At 41.9% G+C, this 26,620-nt stretch overlaps 1 protein-coding gene across 2 annotated transcripts in view; it reads right to left on the bottom strand.

Moving 5' to 3' along the window:
- Positions 1-63: 63 nt before the first annotated feature.
- The window catches only part of etv6 (ETS variant transcription factor 6), a 35,736-nt gene continuing 9,179 nt past the window's right edge, over positions 64-26,620 (bottom strand). For both annotated transcript variants that reach the window (XM_087830522.1, XM_087830523.1), the window contains exons 3-8: positions 11,459-11,623; positions 8,463-8,597; positions 3,674-4,297; positions 3,418-3,560; positions 799-899; positions 64-679 (exon numbers count right to left, since the gene is read on the bottom strand). In XM_087830522.1, coding sequence (XP_087686648.1) covers positions 577-679; positions 799-899; positions 3,418-3,560; positions 3,674-4,297; positions 8,463-8,597; positions 11,459-11,623 — 1,271 coding nt within the window. In that variant the 3' untranslated portion in view covers positions 64-576. The remainder of the gene's footprint in view (positions 680-798; positions 900-3,417; positions 3,561-3,673; positions 4,298-8,462; positions 8,598-11,458; positions 11,624-26,620) is intronic.

The following is a 26,620-nucleotide window of genomic DNA, read 5'->3' as shown; positions in this document are numbered from 1 at the left end:
ACTACTGCCATCATGTGGATATGTGATGCACTGCACCCCGAGAGAAATCACATAGAGCACATCTCTGATCAAAAAGTTGTTTATTCCATGGTGAAAACATCCCGGTCACACACTTTCACACTCACACACACACACAAATTTCTTTCTTTCATTCTTTTTTTTCTTTTTGTTTTTTAGAAACAGCAAAATTCCTTTGTATAATGCATGTGAGGAGACAAAAACGATCAAACAGTGACATAAGCACAAAGTGATTGGCTTTTGCAGCTCGGAAAGAGAAGGAAACACTTAAAAGAGAGACCTTTCAGTTCGTCCGTCCGAAAGATCCAAAAACACCCGATGCTGTTTTTTTTTTTCTTTTTTTCCCCAGGTTAATATCATCCTAAGGCCATGTTAGGAAAGACTGCATTTCATGCCTCTCCCTGTAGGAACGACACCACTGAACACCTGTGCACTCTTTAATTTCAATGTGGATTTTTCGAGCTGCTTCTGAAAGGCATCAGCGGCTGTAGTAGTAGTAATAGTAGAAGTAGTAGTAGTAGTAGTAAGCAGTTTATGGACTCGCTTTCCCAGAGTTCCTCAGCATTCCTCCTTGATGTAGATTTGTTCGTCTGTGTCCGACTCCAGGTGCTCCAGCCTGTCCGTCTGTCCGTTCATTATCTCGTCAGGGGTTTTCATGAATCTGTGGCACAGACGAGTTCAGCAAATTATTCAAAATCCTGTTTTAATTTGTTTTATTAGACTCAAAAAGTAAATAACGGTTCGGAGCAGCGAGACAAGTTTCAAAAGAAGATGATGTACCTGAACAGAAGCCTTTGGCCAGGCTCTTTCCTGATAATGTTCAGTTTGTAGTAGTGTCTCAGTGCTCGCGACATCTTCTCGTACGTCATGTTGGTCCTGTTCTGTAAGAGTTAAAACAGCAGAGTGTCATGAGTGACGCTGTCAGTGTGACAGTGAGAGGACTTGTCCTTCATTTAAGAGCAACGTTTTTTTTGGCCACTTGGTGTCAGTAAAAGTCCACAAAAGCTGAAAAGACAGCAAGATCCTGTTTGCTGTATAGTGTGCTTCAAATTTTCAAAGTTAATGTTTCAGCAAATAATTATTGATTTACACAACCAGCAGGCAGGAGGAGGAAGGAGCTACACAACCAAACAAGAGGCCAAAAAAAACAACAACATACACCTGAGGGGCGCTGGAATCCCCATCATCCAGGAAATCAAGCCATCAAAAGGTCTTTTTTGAATGCACAAAACTTTTGACACTTCACGTAGTTGTGGTTTCAGTGTCAGAGCTCAATATGTTTTTGGAACATTTTCAGTCACAGGGTTTGTCGTTGTGCGATGGCACCTGCTCTTTGGAGCTAACATTTAGTCACGTGTTGCTAACCGGTCTTCCAGTAGCTAAAAGTTTGTCCTGCACTGCAGAGCTGGGGCGCGCTACAGCAGGATCACATCTGCTGAAGCACAAATTCATCTTAATTCCATCCATCCATCTTCATCCGCTTTATCCGTTCCCAGGCCAGCCGAGAGATATAATCTCTCCAGCGTGTCCTGGGTCTGCCCCGGGGCCTCCTCCCGGTGGGACATGCCCAGAACACCTCACCCAGGAGGCATCCTTGTCAGATGCCCGAACCACCTCAGCTGGCTCCTTTCGATGTGAAGCAGCAGCGGCTCTACTCTGAGCCCCTCCCGGATGGCCGAACTTCTCACCCTATCTCTAAGGGAGAGGCCAGCCACCCTTCGGAGGAAGCTCATCTTAATTGTTGGCCAAAATTAACAAAACAAAAGTATTGTTTTATCACAAATACTGGTGTTATTCTTCTAATGTTGTGTTTCACTCAGCACATAAAAGCACGAGCTGCACGACTCTAGCGCTGCATCTGCATCACTTACTGTGGTGAAGAGAGAGCTGAGCGTGAAAGGGAAGTTGTTGAGTTACAGGTTGAGCTACATTCCTGGAAGAAGATCACAGAGGAGATGATCTTTCTCGGACTAGATCCTCTACTCCTCCCCTTCGAAGGGAGCCAGCTGAGGTGGTTCATGAACACTTCCAGGTGTTTAACCCTTTAAGACCTACCATAGAACCAAGTCCACCAGAGCTTATATTATATGTTTACATGCTGTGGAGCCATTTTTGGGAGCATTTCAAGTTGCTATACATCAATACAACCATTACAGCCCAGATTTTAATGATATGTCTGCATTAAGTGCATAGTAATTACATAAATTGCAAAAAAGTGCAATAAACTACAAAATAATTTAAAATCGTTTTTGTTTTTTTAACATATATTTCTAGTTAGAGAAATTTAAGAGGCTTATCCCTCAAAACTGTAAATACAAAAAAGTTGCACAAAATAGTTTCCCACCACAGGAAATTTATTTTGAGTGTCTTCATAGTTTTATTTTTGAAATACACCAATTTTTATATACTGCAGGAAAAACGAAAATAAATATTATAATGCAAATTTGCAAAAAAGCAGCCTAACACAGAAAGTCATAAAGTCAAAGATAACAAAAACACCAGTATAGGCTCATGAGGCCCTGATGGTAAAAAAAAAACAAAACTAAATTTCTGCAAAATGACGTCACTTCCGGTTCCGGGCAGGTCATGGCGGACACATGATAGTTCGCGCTGATGGACGTAGGAAGTGTTACAAACAGCTGATCGGATCAGCAAAGCGTGTTTCTGGAATATTATGTTTTTGTTGCTGCAAGTGCTTTTTATGCACTTTTTGCAAAGCTATATGTGGAAGGAAACTGTGACCGAGGACAAGCTGATGGCATAAGATGTAAGTACAACTCCTCCGGTTTCATATGCAAAAACAATTATTGCTAGCTTACGTGGTTGCAGAGCTACCGGGATTTAAAAATAGTTACGCAAAACAGAGCGTGCCCGCTCCGACCGGTTTTAAAGGGTTAAGACATGTCCTACTAGGAGGACACCATAGATGAGATCCAGGACACCGTGGAGAGATTGGCTCTGACATCACCGATTTATTTCATCACAAAGCCTGGCTAACGCACAGGTAGTGTCCTTACAGCTAAGACAGATGAAACACTAAATCCATCAGTGCGTCTGTGTTTACACTGAGCTGCTGAACTTTACATCTCATCTCTTTAATCATCCTATCAGCATTTCTACCAGAGTGATGAAAAGAAGCATCTGCTGTGCCAGGAAACATTTGTTAGGACTATAAAACTGAAACAAGTCGACAAAATTGTTGGAAAAAACCCCAAAAAACAAAAGTTCACTATTCAGTGATTAAGGTGCTTAATTAATGAAGTCTCTGTCCTGATGTTTTATAAGAAAAAACGAGTTAGTGCAGCTTTATGGTTGCAGGAATGACGATAAAGTCCCTTCTGTTGTGCTGCTCTTTTATATGCACTGCACATAACCACTGAACACCGTGTGTGTATGTACCTTGTGATTCCCCCAGAGCCTGGCCAGGCCGTTGGGGTCCATGATGCGGAAGACTTTGCTTTCCGGATCCTCCCAGCGGATGTAGTTCTCGTACCTGCTGTCTGAAAGGAGCTGGTAGACGTAGTCCCACAGCAGCCTGCAGTCTGCCAGAACCCAACAGGGAAAAGATTGAGTGAGCTGCTATCAGCAAAAAGTTCTCATGCAGATGCCGCCTCACGCGGCTTTGATCCTCGGCTCCGTCGCCGCTAAATCTTACCTGCTATCCGCCCAATGGGCATCTGCTGCTCCTCTGGAGGAGACACGGGCATGATGACGTGGTTCCTGTAGAGCGCCTCCTCCTGCTGCTGCTGTAGTAACTGCTGCTGTTGTTGCTGCTGATGCTGCTGTTGGTGCTGCTGGGCTAGCTGATGATGGTGTCCGTGGACTTTCCCCTCGCGGCCGTTCTCCAGCGTCACCTGAGACAGGGGTCCCCCGCGGTTGTGCCTGAAGTCCATGCCAGCAGCCCCGCCACTCCTGTTCGGACTGAGGAGCAAAGGGTTCATGATGGCGCTGGGCATGAGTTGGATGACGCGAGGAGGGCCTGCCTCCTGGCCCCCGGGGCTGCCTGGACAGGGGGCTTCTCTGGGTGTAGCGCAGCGCCCGTTGGGTGCAGCCGGGGACACCGACAACGGGTACATTTCCTCCGGCAGGTGGTGATTGCTGTCGGGCAGCTGGGAGAAGGTTTGCAGGGAGTCCTCATTGGCGGGGCGAGGGTGGTTCGGCTCGGTGGGAGATCGTCGCGGGGCCGGGTGGTGCGGCGAGCGGGAGCGGTGCCGCAGTTCGATGGTTGGTGGATGCTGGGGGATGGGTTCTGTACCACGTGGTCCCCGTCGTACCGTTTCTGAGAGCACAGTTTACAGAGTGTAATAAATGTGTAAACACAGAACAGTCTCCTATAACACCTTGATGCATCTCAATCATCCAGGAAAGTAAATCTCCAAAAGTTGATTCTGTTCATCTGGACGTAGCGTTTTCTGGGAGAAACGTTTCGTCATCATCTTCAGTCTCAGCTGACTGCAGATTTCAATCTTATAAACAGTACATTTGCATAATGACTGAAACCAGCCCACTGAAGGAACAATGGGATGTGAGGTCAGTTCCTTAATCATAATTATGCAAATTCTCAAGACCATTGATCAACAACCACTGATCAAAACCCACTGATCAATGGCCATGAGTACCATTCACAGAGAGTTGGGGAATGGCTGCAATCACAGCATTGTAAGATGGTGACAGATGGACCCTTACGCCCTCTCTTCGATTCAGAGATGGTCTTTCCCTTTTCATGTAAATGGCCTACTTGACTCCACGCTCCCATTCCCACGCAGCCATTCCCCAACTCTCTGTGAATGGTACTCATGGCCATTGATCAGTGGTCTTTGTTCAGTGGTTGTTGATCAATGGTCTTGAGAATTTGCATAATTATGATTAAGGAACTGACCCCACAGCCCATTGTTCCTTCAGTGGGCTGGTTTCAGTCATTATGCAAATGTACTGTTTATAAGATTGAAACCTGCAGTCAGCTGAGACTGAAGACGTCACTTGGATGATGACGAAACGTTTCTCCCACAAAACGCTACGTCCAGATGAACAGAATCAACTTTTGGAGAGTCTCCTATAACATAAAGCTGGAAATTCATCAGCATACGGCAGGAAATTCTATTTTGGATATTCTACATGTTGCTCGATTAATTTACACAAAGAAGAATAATCAAGAATCTGAATCTCAGCACCAAATCTTTCATTTCCCTGGAGCCAGCAGGTTTATATAACTCCCAGTGTTTACCTTACAGGTGTGCCAGCACCAAACTAAACTGCTCTTTATTTGAGGCCAGCAGTCACCGAGCAGAGACACATGTCCATGTGACACTTGGACTTAATCTGGTCTCAAAGACGACAGCCTCCCTCTCAGAGTCTCAACTCACTATCAATATTAAAATCTTTCATAACTTGTACTGATATTAAAATGTGAATGTTCTGATGCTACTGTTCGTGCCCAGCTTGGTTTTCACCGGAAACTAACAGCAGTATGAAGAGAACGTTTAGATTGCAAAGCGCGAAATTCTTTTCATATTTTTATAGTCATGTAACTTGTTTCCTGCTGCTGTGATTTATCACCACAGCGAGCCAGCTTCAAGGTGCTGATCACGAGCGTCACACAAGTCAGAAAACAAAAAACACTAGGTGTCACTAATATTCTACTTTTTGGATGAGCACGCCTAGTGTTTTTATTTTTGAGGCATTTTTGAGGCACAACTCATACTCCTGTTCTTCTTTGAATTCTGCTCTGATTTTCAAATATCTCCGGTGGAACCTGAGACAAGGAAGGCAGCTGCAGAAAGCAGCCAGTAATCCAGTCTGCTGTAGCGTTCGGTGCGCTGTATTGTTTAAATAAAGCTGCATTTCCTTGTAGAGCAGGTTTTACTGTCAACATTTGAAGTTACGGCTCCATCTCATTGTTGGTGTGTCACATTTCCTCAGATCAGAGCCAGAAAACAGTCTCAGGTATCCACTCGAACATGATTATTACTTCCTTGTTTTCAACAAAGCAGGGTGTCGAGTAAAAGCGCCGCTGCGTCGTAGAGGACAAAGGCAGACGTAATCTGTAGCATAATACTTCTAAGATATTTTCATTCAGATCCAGTCTTGTTTTGTTTCACAGCGTCGCCTTTTTAAGGAAAAAACGTTTTGCAATAAGTGTCTTATTGGTCTAATGACGTGGGTTTATGTAGCTGATACACAGAAATATGATTTATTTCTTAAAAAGCATATCATGGAGCCAAAGATGCATTACTTATAATAATGTCAGCGCTGTTTCCAACAAACTGTTACTATTTTAAGATAATATGCACTTTATTTGTTCCCAGATTTGGGAAATTTCTTAGAAAGTCAAACAATGGCACAACAATCTTTGTTTGACTCTCATAAGCAGCTTCATTCGAAGTTACTTGGTTTAAGAGTTCATCTGCTCCATCCAGCCCACACAGAGTGATTACTCAGTGTTCATCGAAGATGTGAAAAGTACAACTGTTAGTTCAGTTTATGTTTGATTCGTTATCACAGCAAAACAAATGAGTTACAATCACAGTTTCATTGTAACTATTCGTTCTTATTGTGGCAGCTAAGTGTAAAGACAATTTTACATTAACATATATTATTCCAACCTTTATCAGGATAAACATCATTTAAAAATCTCAGCTTGTAGTTATGTTAAGTTAAATTGGGCTCGCATTAACTACAGCGGTAATGTAGCTGCTGTGGGTCTCGTGCTGGAAGCACCGACGCAACGTTTTTGTGTTTTTACCCAAACGTGAAACAAAGTGTCTGACAGGGGACAGAAATTTTTGGGAACAGTTTAATCGTTAGTTGTCATATTTATTGTATGGTGTAGTTGTCAATAGTATCTGCACTATTTTAAGCTTTAAAGAGCAAAAGAATGACTATATTTATGTTTCTCTCTGGGTATTAGACATAGGGCTGCTCGATTATGGCAAAAATGATAATCACGATTATTTTCACTGAAATTGAGATCTCGATTATTTGACGATATTTATTTAACAATAACAATGTGTTGAATAATGACTTTAAAGATTGTCAAAAATAATATAAAATAGTGCAAATACTGATAACAGTGCAAATGTTTGCAATATAAGAAATAAATGAAAAATGTAAACATCTATGTTTAGTGAACTTTGCAGTGTTGCTCTGTGGTGCAGCTACGACACTGTAGCAAAGTTTACACACTGTGTCTACTTGATCCACGTCTGACTCTGAACCCATAATGTTTCCACACCACTCAAGTTTTTTTTTACCTCTCTTTAACCAACAGCAGTCACTCTCCTCTCCAAATAACTTCTGCTTAGCTTTCCGAGCTTCCCTCGGGTCCTCTTAATCAGCGGTCCCCAACCCCCGGGCCTCGGACCGGTACCGGTCCGTGAGTCGTTTGGTACCGGGAGGCTCAGGTGTGAAATGTATAGTTTTCAGGGTTTTTATCGGTTTTCAGCGTTATTTTGTTATCGTTTTTATCGTTTACTCGGTTTTCCTGGGTCTTTTCACGTGTGTTATGAATAAATTTTCTTTTTTTCGGTACTGGTACTAGTTTTATTTTGTTGCATTTATCCGCGACACCTTAAAGGCCGGTCCGTGAAAATATTGTCGGGCATAAACCGGTCCGTGGCGCAAAAAAAGGTTGGAGACCGCTGCTCTTAGTTGCTGTGACACGTGTTCGAAATGCAGAGAGGTGCGCTCGATTTGCCACACGGAGCAGCGCGAGAGTAAAGCACGAGGGAGGGGCTAATAATCGGCTCAGTCATTTTTAATGATCGTTGAAAGCCCAGATCATAATCGTGATTAAAATTCGATTAATTGAGCAGCCCTAAATAGACATGCATGTTAGATTGACTGTGATTCTAAACTTTTCACATGTGTGAATGTGAGCATGAATATTCTCTCTGCGTTAGACCTGCTACAGACCGGCAAGAGCGCACTCCAGCGCTCAGAAAAGCAGGATAGTCCAGCCGCACCACAACTCTGAATAGAATAAGAGTTTATACTTCTACTCGTGACACTGACAATGACTGTAAAAGTGCTCAGAAATCATTTATTTATATAAAACATGTGCATAAACTGTACATACATGAATTGTTTTAAGTTAATTGGATACTGTATACCCATTTCTGCAGCTAGTTATTTATGCATTCCATTATATTTTCTAATTTTTCATATCACATGACCGTTTGGACACAAGCATCACCATCTATCACGACATCTGACATCTTTATACAATAAAACTCTGAAAATGCAGCAACCAGCTCCGTATTGGAATTATGTTATTTAAGCGCACTCTAAATAAATAAAGAATAATTTTGCTTATTATTAGCAAAAAAAAAAGGTGATGCAGACAAGCTGCTGTAATGAGAATGCATTATTGTTTTGGTTTTTTTAACTTTTCAAATGCATGTGATGTATGCATGAACAGGGGGCGGGGGAGTGTTTACTGGACTGACCTTCGAGCTTCAGGTGCTGCACAGCGCTTTCAGGCAGCGAATGGAAGGAGTTCCCAGGGAAGTAACCAGACGGATAAAACACATGAGACTTCCTCTGCTTCAGGATATGTTGCAGCAGCTCGTACAGGACATCCCCTGCAGAGATGCAAAGGTCAGAGGTTACCATGCGTCTCCTGGTAGCCGTTTTACGCCTGCATAATAGGTGAAATTAGCATTGGCATCACAGACTCAAGTTCCACTTCTTCTTCTCCTCTCTGCTTTCCAGGCAGTGTGGAACTTGAGCAATAATGGAATAAATTTAGAGAGGTGCTTCTACGATACAGCAGCCTAGCACTTTGTTTGTTCCTAGAAAAACGTTTTCCTCGATATTCAACACCTTACCCCGATGACCCAGAGGGTATAGAATTGTAAGTTCCCTATCGGGTGACCCTACACAGTCAGTTTCCTCTTACATTTTTGCTTCCACAGAGCAGATAAAACATTGCAATGCAGTTATTAGCTTAGTCAAAAGTGAAGTTTCACAAGAGAAACTCTCTGGGAGCAGTTTGGATTTGTTAAACGAGAAAATGCGCTCGACAAATCCAAATACCTACAGTGCATAAAGCGTCAGGACATCTAGGAGATAACGACAACTACCGTATGTGTTGACAAAAGTAAATGAGCCATGAGTCTATATGACCCCGGTGTCCTCCTTTAAGTGGTTATATTGCAGTGGCGACACCAGGCGCAAAGCTCGAGCAGGAAGTTCACTGAATGATTTACAGCTGTTTTTCGTGCCCGAACACCGACGGCAACAGCTCCGCTCCCAAAATATTTACACTGTTAACAAATGAGCACAGGTACAGTGGATGTGATTCTAGCAGAGGACTGCCCTCACACACACTTTGTGAACGAGGAAATGATTCTCATAAAGGAAGTGATGGCGAACACGCACACACACCCCTTTCAGTTCTCACTTTCTGGTTCTGTGGCACCGACTGACACCGTGGGGAAAATTCCTGCTTCCTGGTGTTTGCTTTGATTCTGTATTTAATATGCTGCTTTAAAACCACAGCTCTGAAAACTACAAACTGTACACGATGAATGACAAATACCAGCAAACTAAAGAAACTGTGTTAGGGGCAAGTGATGACAGTTTCCAACTGGTACCATTACAACTGGTGATTGCACATATTTCTACAGAGATGTGCAGGAAATCGCCTATTTGTGGTGTAAACTGCATAAAAGGCAGTTCATGAAACCATTAAAATAACAAAATCATCCCAAAAAGCCAACTAGAAATTGCCCAACTGTCTTTGCCATCTTACATTGGAATCCTGGAGCGCTAACTTTACTGTTTCAGGTTTCCCAATCGGTGTTTTCAAGTCCAAACATGTCACTGCAATGGTAACAGGTTATGACATTCCAGGGAAAAAACTCAGGCTATTATTTTAATGTTCTATTCTTAGAGCGTCTACAAAAGAGAAATACGCAGCGAGCAGGGCCTGATGGGAACAGCACCCTTATAGTCACGCAAAGGAGGAAATGGATACTTCACTAGCCAAAAAATGTGTTCTGTTCCCTAAACTGACGTTTACAGTGAGAGCACGACTGAACAACCACTTGTACAGAAATATGATCAGTCTTATCGCTCTGTGTGTGTGTAGCTCCTGAAACCATCCAACACCACGACCACAGCGTCGCATAAGAAAAGGAAGAAAAAAATGCAAAACCTGTAATGATGATGAATCTTATTTTCCACGTATTTCCCAGACCTCGATTTCTCGACAGGATGTGAACATTTTGCATAGAGCTGAAACATCCTGATACGAGCCCGACAGCAGCTGTCAGCTGGTTCTCATCCCTCTATAACAGAGCCACTGACAACATTCAGTATCCTTTAAAAGGAAAAGGAGGATGTATATATTCTGAACAGAGCGACTGTTACTTAAACCAGCTTATTTAGACGTGACTCAGCTGATCAATGCTATAATTTATACAGAGTGGACCAAACCCACTGATATACAGATCCCCAAAAAACCCAAGGGAAAGAAAAAATGCAGAAATTAAAATTAATAAATGAATCTTTTATATTTGTCCACATAAATGACCTAATTAAATATTTATTAATGTAACGAATGAATTACTTTAATATTATCCACAATATCTTTTGCATTTCAAGCCTGCTCATCATCCTGACCCAAATCACACATCCCGTCCTTCATCCTTGAGCGATTGAGTAAAATTTCCAACTCTGTCAGGGGAAAACACTTACTGTTGTTTTATTTTTATGCGCCTGGCCGCTGGCGTTGCCGGGGTGACAGTTGAGGTTGCCTTGTACTTCCTGATCAACCGTCTCCTACTTCCTCCCCCTCCAGCAGCTTTGCTGTAACAGCTGCCTCCCTCCACTGTCACCTCGCCCTGCTACCATTCATCCCCTGCTCCAGCTGACTTTATTCCTCCGCCAACACGAGAGCGTTGTTTGTCTGTGTGTTTGTCGCCGGGATTACGCAAAAACTAGCAGGCTGAATTTCGTGAAACTTGGAGGAGATGTGGAGCAACAATAGGGCATCGACCTTGGCAGAGGACGTGCTCTCAAAGCGTCCTCTTAGGTGATTTTCTTAAAAGGATGTAATGATCTACGCAGTAGCATCACTTTTCATATATAATTATCCTTAATGCCGGTTTGACTGGCAAACCAGGGTCAGTCGAGCCAAACGCTGCAAAACTACACTTCAGCATGTTCATCGACTACTTGTTTGTAGTCATTTTTCCTATTTTGTGTCTAACAAAAGCATAGTCTCATGTTTTTCTGCACACAGTCCAGCGTTTCCATCGTCTAAGATCGCTCTTTCTTCTCAATCCCTGTTTCCAGAGTGAGTCCTGCTCTAGTTGGAGCACACAAATCTAATGGAATCTATCTAAGTGACTCATTTGTTAAACATTTCACTGATGTTTCCAGTTTTCCGAGCTTAGACTGCACCTCAAAACGGAAAAAAAAATAGAAAGAGAGGTACCAGAGGGAGGGGATCGGTAGCGGAAGTCCTCCTTGGTAAGCAGCAGCAGGGCTTTGCCATTCATCTGGAAAGAACCGCTGGTGATCGGGCGCAGGGCAAACTCCTTCTCAGCCCATCGTAGCCACTGGGCCACGTCGTCCCTGCTCCAAAAGACTGGCTGCAGACCTGGAAAGAAAAAGAAAGGCTTAGGTAAAGAAGAAATAAAATGGAGGTGAAGAAAACAAAGATGAGTTCAGTGAAGAAGCAGCATAAGGATGTGGGTGGTGATGGTGCTGGTGGTGGTGAGGGTGAGGGTGGGGGGGAGAAAGTAGGAAAGGCAGGAAGGAAAGGAGGGGGGAAGGGGAGACAGGGTTAGGGAGGAAAGGAGGAGGGGAAGGAGGGGGATAGGAAGGAAGGAGGCAGAGGCACTAAAAAGGATATTGAGGAAGTGGAGATAAAAGCCAAAAGGAGGGAGCGATTACGGGAACGGCAGCAGAGATAAAGAAAAAAAGATGAAGGAGGAGACCATCAGAAAGGGAGAGGAGGTTAGAATAAAAGATTAGAAGATGATAGGTTAAGGGGGAGAATACAGAATGACTCAGGGATGGGAAAAAGGTAGGAAGGGAAGAGCAGAAAGACTGTCAGACTTATTTTATTTGATCTGTTCTGATCTGTCCTGCTCTTTGCTCTCTGAACTCCACACAGGCACATCAGAGGACACAGTTTATTAGTTTGTGTATAAAAGGACAAGGGCACATGGAGGGAAAAGAGCAGGCGAAACAGGAACGGCAGTATCTGTTTTTCTTCCTCCTCGCTTGCAAATGTTTCTTTCACTGCTGGGGGAAGAGGAGTAAAACATCTGCATCTTTACCGATGAAGAAAGATGAGAGAAGACTGCTAAAATGTAAAATATCTGACCGAAAGCTCGGCCTCACTTGAAAGCCGTACAGAGTTATTTGATTTTTAACATCATAACTGCTGCAGAGGTAGCGCTAACTTTACTGGAGCTAAACATCTGCTGAGAGCTTTTCTTGTGGTTGAAACTTAGTCTTTAGATTGTTAAACAAAGAATCCTGGTGAAAATATAAGTGAGACTATAAAGAAAGGATGAATATTTCTGTAGTTTGTGATGTTGTAGGACTTACTTCGCTTACCTAGAATGCAATACAGATGTATGCTTCCAGCTACAAGCAGAAACTACCATTGCTAAATTCAAAGCTAAGGATGATACATTAACTAAAAGCATAGCGATCTTCAAAAAGCTCAAGAAGAGACTGAATTAAAAAGCAAACAGCCTCTTGCTTAAATGTTTTCATTAAGTCTGAATTTTACTGTAAGAAATAAATTTATGGAAATTTGCTTTTTTTTAACCACCTAAGTAAGGATAATACGCTGGCTAGCGAAATGATAAAACAAATATATACTGAAATTGAACCATTTCATTTTATAGGTTACTTAATGCTTTTACAAATGTTTGTCAGTACTGCTAACTTCCACCGCTAAGCCTCATAAATTCTCTCGCTGCCTATTCCTTGTTTGCTTCAAGGGCATTTGGACCCAGAAATGGCTCATGACATCACACTTAAGAAGCGGATAAGTTTAACAGAGTATATGGCTAACTTAAACGACTACCAACCACTGCAGCTGAAGCATGAGTCAGTGTTGGGAAGGTTACTTTTAAAATGTATTCCATTACAGATTACAGAATACATGCCCCAAAATGTATTCTGTAACGTATTCCGTTATGTTACTCAATGAGAGTAACGTATTCTGAATACTTTGGATTACTTAATATATTATCATGCTGTTTACAACTTTATTACTGTTACTGAAGGTCCGCTGCTCCGAACCGTAGTAAAGGGACCTCTGGCTAATACGGTGGGTTCTGTGTCGGCTCGTAGCTGAAAACTAGCTTTACTTTGTTGTCTGGGTCAACTTTGCTAGCAGAGACAGAGAGAGGCGTTGAAAGGCTGCTCCAACAGAACTTATTGTTTTTGGAGGAAAACACGAACACGGTGTACAGTCGAGTCTTAATAGCTTACTTACAACTGGGCTCGTCAGGCTCTCTTCTTGGCTGCAGTGGTTATTATTATATTTACATGCTTCCAGCTCCCGTTTCTGCTCGATGACAGCTCGTACTTTTCCTTTTTCTCCCTCCCTTGCTCACAGACACATAACGGGTATGGCAGTCCATTCTCCCTGCAGCACGGACTACACTGCCCATGATGCTACATTCTTTAGAGCTATACCTGTAGCATTCTGCCTGTTAGCTTAGCACAACAACAACAACGGGCGCTCTCTCACCCAGGAAACACAGAGAGAGAGAGAGAGAGAGAGAGCGCGTCTCCCTGTAACCATGGCAACCGTGACGCTGCTGCCTGGAACAACAGAACGTAGCTGTCAAACAAACCCAAACAGTCCTGACCCGCCACAATATGAAACAGGGAAGTACCGCCGTGTAATCCATTTATTTCAACAAAGTAACTGTATTCTAAATACCACCTTTTTAAACGGTAACTGTAACGGAATACAGTTACTCATATTTTGTATTTTAAATACGTAACGGCGGTACATGTATTCCGTTACTCCCCAACACTGAGCATGAGAAACTATTTTAGAAGCTGTTCCTCTAACAGTCTTAGGAAAATCCAGACTCGAGACATTAGAAATATTTCTAGAAAATACACCGATTGACCAAATATAATCTACATAGGCAAACAACACATAGGTTTTGTAGCTTATGCCAATATGCTTTGCTGTGCTACTGAGATTCGATCAAGTGTTATCACAGTAAATTAACACCAGTTTCTGAGTACTGAGGCTGATTTAGCCTCTGTGATTATTTTTAAGACACATAACAGGACGCACACAAACTGACCCATATTTATTTCAGCGGACACAGATCCTGCCACCTCATATCATTTTCTACTGTTGGTGTAACCCAATGAGTTACTGTATGACTCAGGCTCGCCTCTTCTCTTTCACAAGGATAGAAACGCACAAACACAGACTTTCAACACTGTCCGATCAGAACGTCCACGACACCCACACACAGCAGAACTACTCATTTCTTACATCACACTTATCACCCAGCCTCAAACACTTCCTCTGGGACTTGGACAGCTGTTATCTTGGGCCGCCAATGTCATTGTCACACAAGTAATAGGAACCTAGTGCTCACTTTCAGCCAGCCACCCCCACCCCACTTTAGCTCCCCCCCTCCTGTCAAACAAAGGAAGTTTTCACAGAGAGCAATCAATATAAAATGAAACCTTGTCTAGATTGTCAGCTTCCTATTTCTTCCCTTCTAGACCTCTGTATTCAGATAGTGGCACGACCACCACGATAAGGCCCGGGAAGCCCTAGGTTATCTGAAGCACTGCACACAGCCTGTCAAGCTCTGACCCTCAGCTTGTCAACGGGCATCCCACGAAAGTGTCAGGGAATGGGATACAGGTGTTTCACAAACACAGGAGCTTACTTACTTGGTCTCTGCGTTTTTCATAGGAGCCGCATGTTGGCCCACAGCAGAAATCTTAGCGAGGCTACATTTCCTATTGCCTGAAGTATGTGTGACAATGAATATGTCACATTTTCACCCTCTGAAGCTGATGTAAAATGCTATCATATCTTCCCACTGTAATTTACTGTTAGTAATGGATAACATAGCAGAGATGGAGCTAGAATCCACTAAAATACTATGTCATGGACTTCGTATCAATAATGAAGCAGACTGCCATCCGCATTGCATACACCAGCTGTAAGTTTGTCCCTCGTGGCTGGCTTGTGAGAGCAGTGAAGCCGAGGCGGGCAGCAGTGCAGCCAAGGTCACGAGGTCATGGCTGTGGTATGCTCTCTCCAGGGCCGCAGAGAGGTGCTGCTCTGCCAAAACCCCTCAGAGATCCGGTCTGCCGGCCTCAGCCATCTGCACAGAGCCCAAAGGAGGAAGCAGCAAAGGGAGCAGAAGGGAGGAGAAGACGGAAGAAGGGGGCCCAAATACACGCATCCCACAACGCACTTTGCCAGGAAGCAATCCAGCGTGGGCTCTGTTTCAGCACAGGAAACTTCCTGCGGTAAGGTTAGAGAGCAATGCCGGGAGGCTTATTAACAGACAGCAGCAACATGGAGAAAAAAAAAGGGAGAGTGGAAACAGAAAGGAAAGAGCAGAGAGAACAGCAGTGGATTGTGTGTGAAAAGGTGACCAGGAAAAAAAACATAAGGCAGACTGGATAAAACTACAAAAACAAGAGGACTAAACAAAGACGTAAGAGAAGAAGGCCGAGCAAACAGGAAACAGATACGATGCAGTTAATGAGAAGGAGCTCCCAGAGTAGGACATCATAGTCAGTCCTACAGTCATATGCATGCTCTACGTTGCTCTGTACTGATTTCTGAGGATGTACGGTCATGGTCAGACTAAAAAGGTCCTTACAACAAGTCTGTGACAAGCTTTAAACTGTGTGCATTTTACAGCAGGATGGAGCACCATCAATCAGCAAGTAGCTCAGAGATGATTCAGCTAACATTTGGATACACGGCCAGGAAGCTCCCCGAGATCCAAACTGGACTAACGATCTATAACCAATCCCTAAAGAGCAAAGGATGAGCAGAAGCCTACAAACTGATCATCTTAGAACACAAAAAAAGTAGCGATCAACTTGGATTTGGCTCAAAAACAAAAATCCAGAATGCCACACAGAGTTTGAGAAGCTATGAAGGAGTCTCCACACCATATATACTGGATACATAGGTTTATCTGCCAATAAAGGTCTTTGACACCAATCAACCTATATCATAAAAATGTATAAGAAATAATACAAACTAAAGCAGCAAAGTGTATGAAACACCAAATATGTGCCACTGTGAAGGTAACCAAAATGAAGTAAATCAAACAAGCTACAGCCAGTCCATGTCAAATAGCATTCCCTCTCTGCAACATACATCTAAAGCTGCAACGTTAAAAATATGTTAAAAAAGCAAAAACGATTTTCAATTTTTTGTAGTTTATTGCACTTTTTTGCAATTTATGTAATTACTATGCACTTAATGCAGACATATTATTAAAATCTGGGCTATAATGGTTGTATTGATGTATAGCAACTTGAAATGCTCCCAAAAATGGCTCCACAGCATGTAAACATATAATATAAGCTTTGGCGGACTTGGTTCTATGGTAGGTCTTAAAGGGTTAATAAGTGCTATATAAATAAATTTTGATTTGATTAGATGTCAAGTACTACTGGTTCCACAATTACATATTATTTCTGAGGTCATCACTTCCTATTTAGATGCCCATTAAGTTTTATGGGGGATATTATCCATAAAATCATGACTCTTTGACAGTAAGTCATAGAATCAGGATTTCATTCAACACAAGTTATTTGATTCTGATGGATTACACAAACGGGGCCAGGTAACTAATGAAAGCTGTTGTCAATTCACAGTAAGACTTATGTATATCAAAGAGAAGGCAAGAAGTATCATAACGGTATTAAACAGAGCAGTACAGGCCGAGCCAAAATGACTTTATAAGAAAATTGGGACGTGAATGAAAGGTGGTACTACCAAATTAATGGATTTTATATGAGCCAAACAATTCATTAATAGAGTCTTACTGGAGATGTTTTTAACTGTACCAGTTTCTGGTTTAGTTTTCCACAGCTTCTCCGAGCTGCAGATCATTCACAGTCATCATTGTCTCTCGTGTTTCTGTCTTCTATGCTTATTGAATTGACAAAAGAACACTTTGATGTTTTTTCAACACGGATAATTTCTGATTCACATTCAAGTTTCATTTTCAGGATCTTGTTCTGCATCTCATATCCGTGTGATGTAGACAGGAACTGATTCTAAACAGGACAGGAAACGCTAAGACACAAACATCCTTCGCTTACTTAGAGGTGGAAAGAAAAATGGATGGCATGGACTGAAAGTGGAAGGAGAACACAGAGAGAGCTCCTTTGAACCTGAAATTCTGTTCCTTCGATACTTTCACGCGCTATCTGGAGACGATAAATGTGTCCTTTTTGGTTGTTTTGCGGGAAGAAAATCAATTCCAGCCCCCCTCGTCGCTGGCCTGCCTTTGCCGACTGCATCTCAGGTTAACAGTCTTCATGAGAGCGTATGCTTGCGTTTACACTGAGTAAAACCCTCAAGTACGACAGCAGCAGGATCTCAAACCCTCGACTAAACCGTGGGCTCCTAATCCTCTCTGATGACACATAATTTTCACTCAGTGGTTTCTCAGGCCCCCGCTAATGTTCACTACGCACACATACACACACGGAGCTCACAAGTTGCCAAGGCAACTCACGAGCGCTTGGGATGAATGAAGGGAAGAGGAGGATGAGATCACTGGTATCTTGTTTCGTTGTTGCGGTACAGAAGCCCTCAGCTTCCCCTCTCAGCCAGACGAGTTAATGAGGTCCGTCCTGCTGCGAAGCTAAAAGGTCCCGTCCAGAATCACAGATCAGCTGCGTGCGTCTCACCATCGCTCACACTTCTGCCTCTCCTGCTTATGGATTTCTCACCTGGCTAAAAACTTTGACAACCGTCTCTTTTTTTCTTCTTGACTAGCTAAAAAGAAAAAGCTTCAGACTGTTAGCCCTGTCCCACAGCTGTGCCACTTAAGCTGTCTTTTAAAGGATTATCATTTTGTCATTAATGGCTGTTGTTTTGTTAGCAAGCTTTCTCAAGCACCATGACTTCAACATAACTACTATTTACTTATAATGTAAAACCTCTGAATAGTAGCGTACCACTATTAACTTTGGAATTCACGTTCTGCGACTGACTGTAAGTACAACCATGCTGTTGCCCGGAGTTAAGGGTGTTCTACTTAAAATTTGAAAATTTAACTTTGTCAAACTTAATACTACAGCTTTATAGTACTGGCCCAAAGCCTACTGAGGAGAAGTGTGTTAGAGCACCAGATCAGCAATAGCTAGCTTTACTTTGTTTCAATCTATCACTGCAACAGAAATTAATGAGCTTATTGCAATTCTTTTTGTAACATTGTAAAATATTACAATGTTACAACTAGAGCTAGCATTACAATGTTACATTGTAAAATATTACAATGTTACAACTAGAGCTGGGCGATAGAACGATAACGATATGTATTGCGAAATAACTTTTTCTCGATAGAAAAAAAGAAACTATTGCGATAGGCCTCACCGCTCTTGTCCTCTTAAAAAAAGAAAAAAAGAACAGCCAATCTAAATTAAGTAGCGCAGAGCCGAACCAATCACAGCCGCAGCGTCACGTCACGTGACTTGTTACGTACAGCACAAGTGCCAAGCTGCACATGTGTATTTGTTTGGGAGGCAGCCAGCCGCCGTGCCGCCGGGTAATGAAGGAAATGAGTGCGCCAACTAGAGAAAAATCAACCGAGAGCGCGACCGAAGAGAAAACAGATGATGGTTCCAATGCCGGAGAGATTGTCGAACGGAAGAGCCACAGAAGTTCCGTAGTGTGAAGGTATTTCGGCTATTTCAAGTCTGACAAAAAACAGAGTAAATTGTGCCGAAAGCAAGTCTGGAGACACAATAACGCGGTGCATGCTCAATCTCTGACTGGAAGCGCTAATTCGTCATCCGGCTTTTGTCAGACTAAAGTAACTGTTAAAACTGTTTGAAAAGCTCAGCTATACAACAAGGAGAGATTGAGAATTTCCTTTTAGTTCTCAGTTTATTTGATATTGACAAAAGTTAGTCAATTTTGTTTGTTCTTCTGTAAAACAAACTAAGATTTATTTTTAGAATTAATATTTTGTTTCTAAGTGGAATTGACAATTTAGTCTGTTTTGTTTGTTCTGTTTTGAAACGTAAACGCTTTAGCGGCTGCCTTTTGTGTAGTTTGCAATATTTGCCTTTATTTATCTGAAACAGTCTCATGTTCCTTAAGTACATCTACCCTGTTGAACTTATTATGGGAAATAAATATTTAAATCAAAACAAGCTGCTGATTATTTCACATTTTACTTGTGAGCAACGGCACATTTAAATCTTACAAATATAGTTATTTGGCTTATATCGTGATATATATCGTTATCGCCTGAAATGAAAAAAACATGAAAAAATCTCATATCGCCCAGCTCTAGTTACAACTTACGCCAAATAGGACACAAATTGCAATGCCATTCACACACAAACATGCTGTAGTTAAATTCATGGTATGGCTGCATAGAACAGAACAACAACACATTTAGGAAAATCCATCGCATAAGTTTAGCATTTTCAAGCACTTTCTGTTATTATAGTTGGACAATTAAATTCAATTTGAAACATTATTGTGTTACATTTTGTGTTCCCCGTTTCTAGTTTGGTTGCTAGATACAAGTCTCTGTATGAGAATGACAGAATCAGTTTCACTTAAAAAATCCATTAGAGGAAAAATAAAAGAGAAAAGAAACTGTTGCTATTTATTGATCCAAGGATTTCTAAAAAGTTTTATGCATTCATTCCAAACAATTAACAAACAGCTGCTGACTGAATGTGTTTAGTCATGTTCGAGCATCATCACATTTTGGAGGGACCTGTTTCCTTTCTCTTCATTTGTAAAACTGGAACCAAATTGCTTACATGCTATATTTTGAGTCATAGTAGGATCTGAAAGTCAGGTCAGATATTATTTTCTGTCAGAAACTCCAGACTTTCAACAGTCTAGATATATACAAAAATACACAACTGATACACACACTTCTCAGACTGAGCATTTCAGCTTGGCCTGACCTGGATGACCTATAACTAAATAAACAACAAAAGAACAAACAACCACATCAGTAAGGCTGGGACTTTGCTCTTAAACTCAGAGCTCCTTAGTCACTCAGTTCTTCAGTAAATGTTTGTCTTTTCTCTCAAAGCAGAAGTAGGCGGATATTGGTTTTGCTATCTCAATGGAGGAAAGGTTTTCTTTCTCCAGACAGTGGAGGAGGAGGAAGGAGGAAGGAGGAGGCGGGTTAGTTGTGACCTCCTGACACCCTGACTCAGGGACATGTGGATAGAAGTGACACGTTTTCTCAGTTACTCCTCTCTCACACACACTGCATCACCCCCTCACTTTCTGCACCGTACATCAATTCCCTGTCAGGTGGGTGCGGCAGGGAAAAATCCACCTCCAAACGAACACACACACACACTTTTACTTTTCAGCCAGGAGAACCAACCCCCACCACCTCTCATATTCATCCTCTGCTTCCTCCTCCGGCATGCACAAGCCTGTCCCCGTCCAGCAAAACTGGACTTCATCCAGTCAAAACAAACATAAAACAGATCATCAATCACACTTAAACTTTTTATGGCCAGGAAGTAGCACGGCCTGTTTTTGATAGTTTGTTGTTAAGCACAGGAGCAAGCCGGCTCTTGTAGGCTAGTTCCTGAATTCAGCGTCAACTGCCACTCTTCCTTTTGTTCAGACGCCAATTTTTTCCCTCCCCTCTCCCTTCTTTTCTTTTCTTTTTTTTTGTGAAAACGCAGGAGCTTCAAAGACGTTTGTTAACTAAATCAAAAGGCTCGTGCTTGTCTGAAACACATACACACCCTGTAAGCACACTACTCCTGTTCTTCTTTGCATGTGGAGAATTGAAGGGCAGGATTTATCCGTGTCATCATATCTAATGCAAAGTGCATACCTTCTTCTTTTAAAATGAGACGGTGTCTATTTGCGAAACCTCAGAGTCGTTTGCATCAAGTCTGTCGCTCCTGAAAGCAGTTTCAGTAATGACAGAGAGTTAAAGCTCAAACGACACGGGGACAGTCACAGATTACATTTTGTGTCACCGTTAATGTCGACTGATTTAATCTGGAGCAATTTGTCTTTTTCCACACTGCAAAGCTTAATGAGTTTTAGTGACAGTTGAAATCTGTCGAATCATTAGGGTTTATTGCTGTTTCCATCCTCCGCTGTGTAGTACTGGTAAAACACAAAAAGCAGGAAACCTGTGCCAACACTACACAAAGGTGGGGGAAAGCGTTTATTGTCCTCGAGCAAGGTGCATATATGTCCACGCGGGTGTTCCCTGGTAGGTGTGTGCATGCTTTTCTTCTTTGTGACAAACATAACAGACCAACGGCTGCCTTTCCAAGTAGGCTCTCATTCCACTGATGAACTCACTGCATAGTCTTAGAGACTCACCAACGGTAGTCTTTGCTACCTAGGTGAGTTTCTAGGAGCCTGGTTATGTTTATAGGGGCCAACTCACTACATGAGGGGCCATTATAAGACTCAATACTGTCGCCGTGGAGTCTGCTCAACCCCAGGGACAAGGTCCTCTCTGAAGTGTTAAGAGCTAGAAGCTCACCTCTTAGCCTTTTTGCTGAGACATGAAATGTCAACTCCAAAAAAAGTCGCCTTTTTTTCCAATGTATTAAGACTACCGTGATAACTGAGAACCTATACAGACATATGCCCTCTCTGAACAAGCATGTGAATCAGGGATCGCAAACCTGCATCTCTTTTGCACAACTTTGCTGCATCTCCACTGGATCCCTGCGGCTTCGACCAAACAGCAACGAGATGACGGAGTTGTTTTCAATAAAAGTTGCAAGAAGTCTTTGCAGACCCATCATGTGTAGGTGTATAATCACGCCTCAAAAACACATTTTGAGCCAAGAAAACCCTGGAATTGTTCCAGGAATTGTTTGGTGGTAATTTTTAAATCGACAGTTTCCATCATGTTCCAAAATTGAATAATTCCAAAGTTTAAGTACAAAATTCTTATAAACACCTTGCCCCAGTCTAGTCACATGTGGTAAAAGATTTTAACTATTTTCACCTATTAGTAATACTTAGATGCTAATTTATACTTAATAGCTTGTGTTGCCTTTATAATACAAGAGTCGAATACATTTTTGGGTCAAAAATGACTCCAAAATTGTTCTTCTGACAGTAAGAAACCTGCTCCTTGAACTTAATGGTATCAAAAACCAGCATTGCTCAGCTGTTAGGGAAGAGCTGACGGGATGAAATGCCACTAAGTTGCAGTATAATAAAATTGGGATCCAGGTGAATAAAGGAAATAAGCTAAACTAGTCTGTATTAAAAAATATCAACTCTGCAAAGTTTCCTTTTAAAAATCATAAGTCATCAAGGTCAATAGGTCATGGCCATGCTCAACATTTCAAAAGAGCCCAATCGCGTCCCGTTTGGCAGGAAGTATCTCCACAGCGTTAATAAACGCACATGGAAGGAATTTCATTAACTAGACATTTATCCAGAGGAAATGCATTCGAGTCACGTGGGCTATTTGCAGCTGAGATTAACACACAATCGGTGTGTAAAACGTGTGTGTTCGCGATGTTTCGAGTAAAGAAAGCCCACCACCACCATCGTCTTGTTAGAAACGCCATGTGGAGTGTGTCGCGGACAGGAAGAGCAGGGGGCTGCGCTCAGCTCACTCGCTGGCATGTGAAAACAGTTTCCCTTTCAGAAAAGAAAAGAGAGGAGTTAAAACACGCACACAGACACACACACACACACCATCAACAACAACATTTATTCAGGAAGCGCCGTCTGCCCACTCAGGAAATTCCTGAGGACAAGAGCTGCTTCCAGGGGCAGGAAATTTCCCCTCAGAAAGACCAAACACACATGCACGCACACGCAGACACACACACACACACACACTTTGTGACACCAATTTCCCCACAGCAGTAAAATGGGTAATATACCACAAAGTGAGAGAGACCAAAGGAAGCTTGTGGGGGATTGCAGTCATGCATGGTAACACACACAAACACATACACTTAGTCATACACACGCGTCCCCCCTCACACACACACACACACACAGACACACACAGTATACACCTACACTACCTCTGGCAAGCTTTGCACAAAGACACAAGATTCACTCACACTCATCCACCCACTCTTACAAGCACGCATAGTGCAAACCCAGCTGTGAGCACACACGTACACACACACACACACACACACACACACACACACCAAGGAAACCAGCCAGTCTTGTTTCCATGGACATAGAGGGTTTTTTTAATCATCGGGGAAGATATTTCTACTGTCGCAGCCAGAGTTCTTTTGTATTTAGTGTTTGTTGTAAAAAATAAAATAAATAAAAATAATCGGCGTGTGTCGCAGACCTTTAAATAATTCACTGTTATCTCAGTGACTAGACCCTCATTTGCGTCATTCTCAGAGTATGTAGGCGCCATGTTGGCCGATACTGCCTGGGTTGGGATTGAATTAAAAATCAAACAAATTTAGTTCATCGGTTAGCATCTGCATGGATTCATTGTGTGCGTGTGTGTGTGTGTGTGTGTGTGTGTGTGTGTGTGTGTGTGTGTGTGTGTGTGTGTGTGTGTGTGTGTGTGTGTGTGTGTGTGTGTGTGTGTTCTTTTACAACTTGTCTTGCCTTTCACACAAACTAAAGAAAACAAAAGGACATGGATGGTTGACGGCACTCCTCCGCTAGCTTTTTAAAGCTGCACATTTGTCTACTGACAGACTAATACTGCTGCATTATTCCTTTAATGGCTTGTTTTAAAGCCAAAAAAGAATCGAGTCAATTTATGTCTTCTCAAAGCAAAGTCCAAGCATTTAATTGACACATGCTCCAACAAAGCATGTCTCTTTCAACCATTTACTGAAAAACTGTAGCAGGGTCTCAACCAATGCAAACGTGTTTCCGTGCAGTACTGAGCGTTGTTCAGTGATGTTATGCACTGGTCAAATGCTGATTGGAGGACAATTTGGAATAGGCATAGGGAGCAACGGCAAAGATCACCAGGAATGGAAGAAATATGAAAAATACATCAAAGACCAGGAAGTACAACTCAAAAAGCATAGAACTTGGCTGATTGGATACATTTTGTTTCAAACTTTGTGTTCGTATGTTATAACTTTACTGTTCTCTGCAGCAGGCTGACGGACCAACAACAGCACAAACATGAATAGCCCACAGACCAGTTGTGTTACATATTTCTGACACTGCCCACTTCTTCTTGTCCAAAGGTCCCAATGGACTACCCATGTGCAACCACTGCTGAGCCATAAGTTCGTCAGTCAGCCTATACAAGGGGTGGGCAACTCCAGGCCTCGAGTGCTGGTGTCCTGCAGGTTTTAGATGTGTCCTTGATCAAACACAGCTGATTCAAATGGCTAAATGACCTCCTCAACATGTCTTGAAGTTCTCCAGGGGTCTGGTAATGAACTAATCATTTGATTCAGGTGTGTTGACCCAGGGTGAGATCTGAAACCTGCAGGACACCGGCACTCGAGGCCTAGCGTTGCCTACCCCTGGCCTATACCCACACTTGTTACAAGCTTTTACTTCTGGACTTTACATTGCATAATTATTCACGCTTTAGCTGGGCTTTTGATAAACAAATTCACCCAGTTTTTTCCATAAAAGCAAAGACTAGAGATAAGATTTGAGATGTACACAGTATAACTTTTTTCCTTATAACTAATGCCACTATATAGGATATGCGATATGGGTAAAAGTATTGGGTCACACCTCATAATCTTTAAAATCCAGATGTTTTAGTCCCTTGTCCACAGGTGTACAAAATCAAGCACCTAGCCAATCAATCTGCCTTTACTAATATTAGTGAAAGGGTGCGTCATGAATTTCAGCATGGCATTGTAATAGGATACCCCGCTGTAACAAGTCAGTTCATGAAACTTCTCCCCTCCTAGATATTCCAGGAGCAGGTAAAAGTGGTACTGCAGCGTTATAGTGGATTTAGCAACCACAGCAATAAGGTACCAGGCCAAAGTTATACACCTGGGTCACTGGGTACTGAGTGCATAAAAGTTGTCAAAGCTTTGCTGACTAAATAACTACAGAGCTCCAAACTTCCTCTGAAATGAACATCAGCACAAACGATGTGCACTGGGAGCTTCATGGCTTGGGTTTCAAAATCTAAGCAGCTCCTGTAAGCGTAATGTGTTGTTGTATGTAAAGTCTTCAAAAATAAAATAAAAAACTCACAAACACCACAAAAGGAATATTGTAACAGTTTTATGGTTTGAGAATCACAATTCTCATGTCTGTGTGGCATTTTCAAAGCTAAAGGTAGAAGATTATCTTAGCATAGCATAAAAATTCGAAATATGGGGGAAACAGCTAGCTTAATTTTGTCCGTGGCAACAAAGGCACCTACCAGCTCAGTCACACCCTTGTTTGCAAAAACACAGGTTGGAGTTTTATTGGCAGCTAGGTGGGTATAATAACTTCCAGAAATCATGTTGCCAACAAGTGGTTACCAGGCAACCTTTGCATAATTCAGGAAGCTACAAAGACAAACAAGATGGAGCGTGTTGATTAGCGAGGTTTAGAGTTGCTGATAAATAGATTTTGTTAACTTTGAGATCTAAACAAACTATTTTTCCTCTGTTTAGAGCGTTAAGTTAATTAGGTAAAGTTGTGTATTGAAAAGATGGACATGAGGTCTGATTTTCCCATAATTATCAGCAAGAAAACCAATGAAAAGCTTGGTCAAAGACTGTGTGTGTATCACTAAGGCTCTATGTTGTCTCAATGGCAGTTATTCTAAAGGTCACTTGAGACTGGCTTCAAATACGAGTCAGTGTTTGTACAGCACCAATTGAAATACACAAAATTAAGAGAGTAAATGATTCAACAATAATAATGTCTATGGCTTAATATAAAGAATTTAGGGTTTTTTTGTCTCCATGAGTAATCTTCTTTCACTTCTTTTAAATGAAATATATGATATCACACAGCTTGCTGTGCAATACCATCAGCCGGTCCAAAAACTTTGTGTTTTAGTTTTAATGAGTGAATTTATTTATTGGAGTGACTTTAGGAGGCATTAATTAGCCTATGACTTGCTAATTAAGCTTACTAGCATTAGACAATAGCAGTACTGCAGGCTTTTATCTATATATGGTCACTCAAGGGTGCAAAAAAGACTATTTAAGTTTCAAAGTAGTGGTTCAAATAACAAGGAATGACATCATGATAGCCACATCTATCTATTATATACACGCTATGATTAGGTCAAACCTACCAACTGAAAGAAGCTTCAAAGTGTTTTGACTTTAAATATTTTCAAATATTTTATTTTCATAGTATTTATTTTCTACATTTAAATTCTGCTTATTCACATATTTTATCACATCAAACCTGTTAGCATTTCAAAGCTAAACCTGACTGCTTTATATGATGTCACAAAACATGTCATTAAACATGTTGTGC

The sequence above is a fragment of the Neolamprologus brichardi genome, chromosome 17 (assembly GCF_056152115.1).
Source record: "Neolamprologus brichardi isolate AB-2024 chromosome 17, ASM5615211v1, whole genome shotgun sequence".
In the NCBI taxonomy this organism is placed as follows: domain Eukaryota; kingdom Metazoa; phylum Chordata; class Actinopteri; order Cichliformes; family Cichlidae; genus Neolamprologus; species Neolamprologus brichardi.
This window is presented reverse-complemented; position numbering and strand designations above follow the sequence as displayed.